Source organism: Acanthisitta chloris, unplaced genomic scaffold (assembly GCF_000695815.1).
Source record: "Acanthisitta chloris isolate BGI_N310 unplaced genomic scaffold, ASM69581v1 scaffold43666, whole genome shotgun sequence".
In the NCBI taxonomy this organism is placed as follows: Eukaryota; Metazoa; Chordata; class Aves; order Passeriformes; family Acanthisittidae; genus Acanthisitta; species Acanthisitta chloris.
Window position 1 is genome coordinate 13,517 of NW_008678407.1, and position 1,768 is coordinate 15,284.

Below are 1,768 nucleotides of genomic sequence, written 5' to 3' on the forward strand. Positions count from 1 at the left end.
GATCTGAAGGGAATCATGGCTGTGGGCCCTGAGGTACTTCTCCTTGGTAGCGGTGCCAACCTCAAGCTTCCCAGCCCTCTCCACACCACCAGTTCTGCTCCAATCACATCCCAGGGCTGATCTAGCCTCAAAAGTGTGCTTCTTCCGATGGGATGAGCCCCTGTGCTGTCCCTTTGCCACAGCCACCAGGTAATCAGCACCAACACATGGCTGAAGTCTCCAGGCTGTGCACAGCTCCCTGCTATGGGCACAGCCTGAGCCTGTGCCACCTGCTTACCCCCAGCCCTGCTGCTCGGCAAGGTTTGTGTCCCTCCCCAGCAGTGCTGCTTTCCAGGAGGAACAGAGGGACTATGTGCCAGCTACTGTGTCCCATGGGCTCTGCTCCACACTGACCCAAAGATCCTGGCACCAGCAGGGCAGGGAGCAGGTGAATGGGGAGTGAGAAGGTGGCTGCTGCCTGCCCAGCAATGCCACCAAGAGCTCTGGGGTGGTGCCACCAGGAAGGTGGCACTGTCCCCAGGCACCTCCAAATCTTCTGCCAGGTCTCCTGGGATACAACTCTGCAGCCGCTCAGGCTTACTCAGAAGAACAGATTGCCCAGAGAAGCTGTGGTTGTCCCATCCCTGGGAGTGTTCCAGGCCAGGCTGGATGGAGCTTGGAGCAACCTGGGCTAGTGGGAGGTGTCCCTGCCCATGGCAGGGGGTGAGACTGGGTGGTCTGGAAGATCAAACCTGTGATTCCATGACTCTATGAGCTGGGAACTATGAAGGAGGCAGTGTCCTCACCTGGTTGGGGTGCAGGCAAACACAGTTTATGGGAGCATTCACCTGGAAAATGCGCTGGCACTGGAGGTTCCGAGACCTGCAGACAGGGAGGAAAGAGGTGGTTAAGAGCTTGAGACCAGACACACAGCTCTGGGGTAGTGCTGGAGACAGGGACACCCCTGTGCCCACCTCAGTCCCAGATCCATGCACTGTGCCCACCCCAGGTCCCAGATCCACCCCCTGTGTCCACCTTAGGTCCTACATCCTGCCCTGCACCCACTTCAGGTCCCAGATCCACCTCAGGGCCCGGATCCAGGCCTGTGCCCACCTCAGGTCTCCGTGCCCACCTGAGGTCCCAGATCCTGGCCATGCAGTCCTCCCCACCAGTGTACATCCACCTCCCATCCTCATGGAAGCCCACGGAAGTGATGTTCTTGCTGACGCCGTCGTAGTTGATGACAGGGTTGGGGTTGTTGGAGTTGAGGTCGTACATACGGATGTGCTGGTACCCTGCAGTGACCAGGCAGGGGCTCAGCACCTTCCCTGTGCCTGGGGGTCAGTGGCACAGGTGTGCCCGGGGACAGGTGAGCTCACCTGCAGCCGCGATCATGCTCCGGTCTGGGGTGATCTCCAGGGCATTCACCTGCTACAGGTGCTGTTAAGGTCGGTGTGAGCCACCAGCTGAGCCCTGACCCACAGGATCCCCAGACTCTGGGGGGGCCCCAAGGATGTCCTTGAGCCCCAGGGCTGACCACGAGCCCGACCCTGAGCTCCAGGAGTGACCCCAAGCCCACGGGGGTGATCCCGAGCTCCCAGGGCTGATTCCAGGCTCCTAGGGGTCACCCTGAGTCTCTGCGGGTGATCCCATGCCCCCAGGGGTGTCCTCAGGCCCCTGAGGCTGACCCCAATTTCTGGGGTGACCCTGAGATCCCACGGGTGGTCCCGAGCCCCAGGAACTAACCCTGAGCTCCTAGGGGTGCCCCCGACCCGCCGGGGCTGTCCCG

General features: G+C 61.2%; 1 protein-coding gene across 1 annotated transcript in view; it reads right to left on the reverse strand.

Annotated features, from left to right (window-relative positions):
* The window catches only part of MLST8 (MTOR associated protein, LST8 homolog (S. cerevisiae)), a gene marked incomplete at its 5' end in the record, with an annotated part of 5,164 nt that extends 3,754 nt beyond the window's left edge, over nucleotides 1-1,410 (reverse strand). Inside the window, 3 exons of the mRNA XM_009076837.1 lie at nucleotides 786-861; nucleotides 1,112-1,274; nucleotides 1,359-1,410. Of these exons, the coding sequence (XP_009075085.1) occupies nucleotides 786-861; nucleotides 1,112-1,274; nucleotides 1,359-1,410 (291 nt within the window). The remainder of the gene's footprint in view (nucleotides 1-785; nucleotides 862-1,111; nucleotides 1,275-1,358) is intronic.
* Nucleotides 1,411-1,768: the final 358 nt, after the last annotated feature.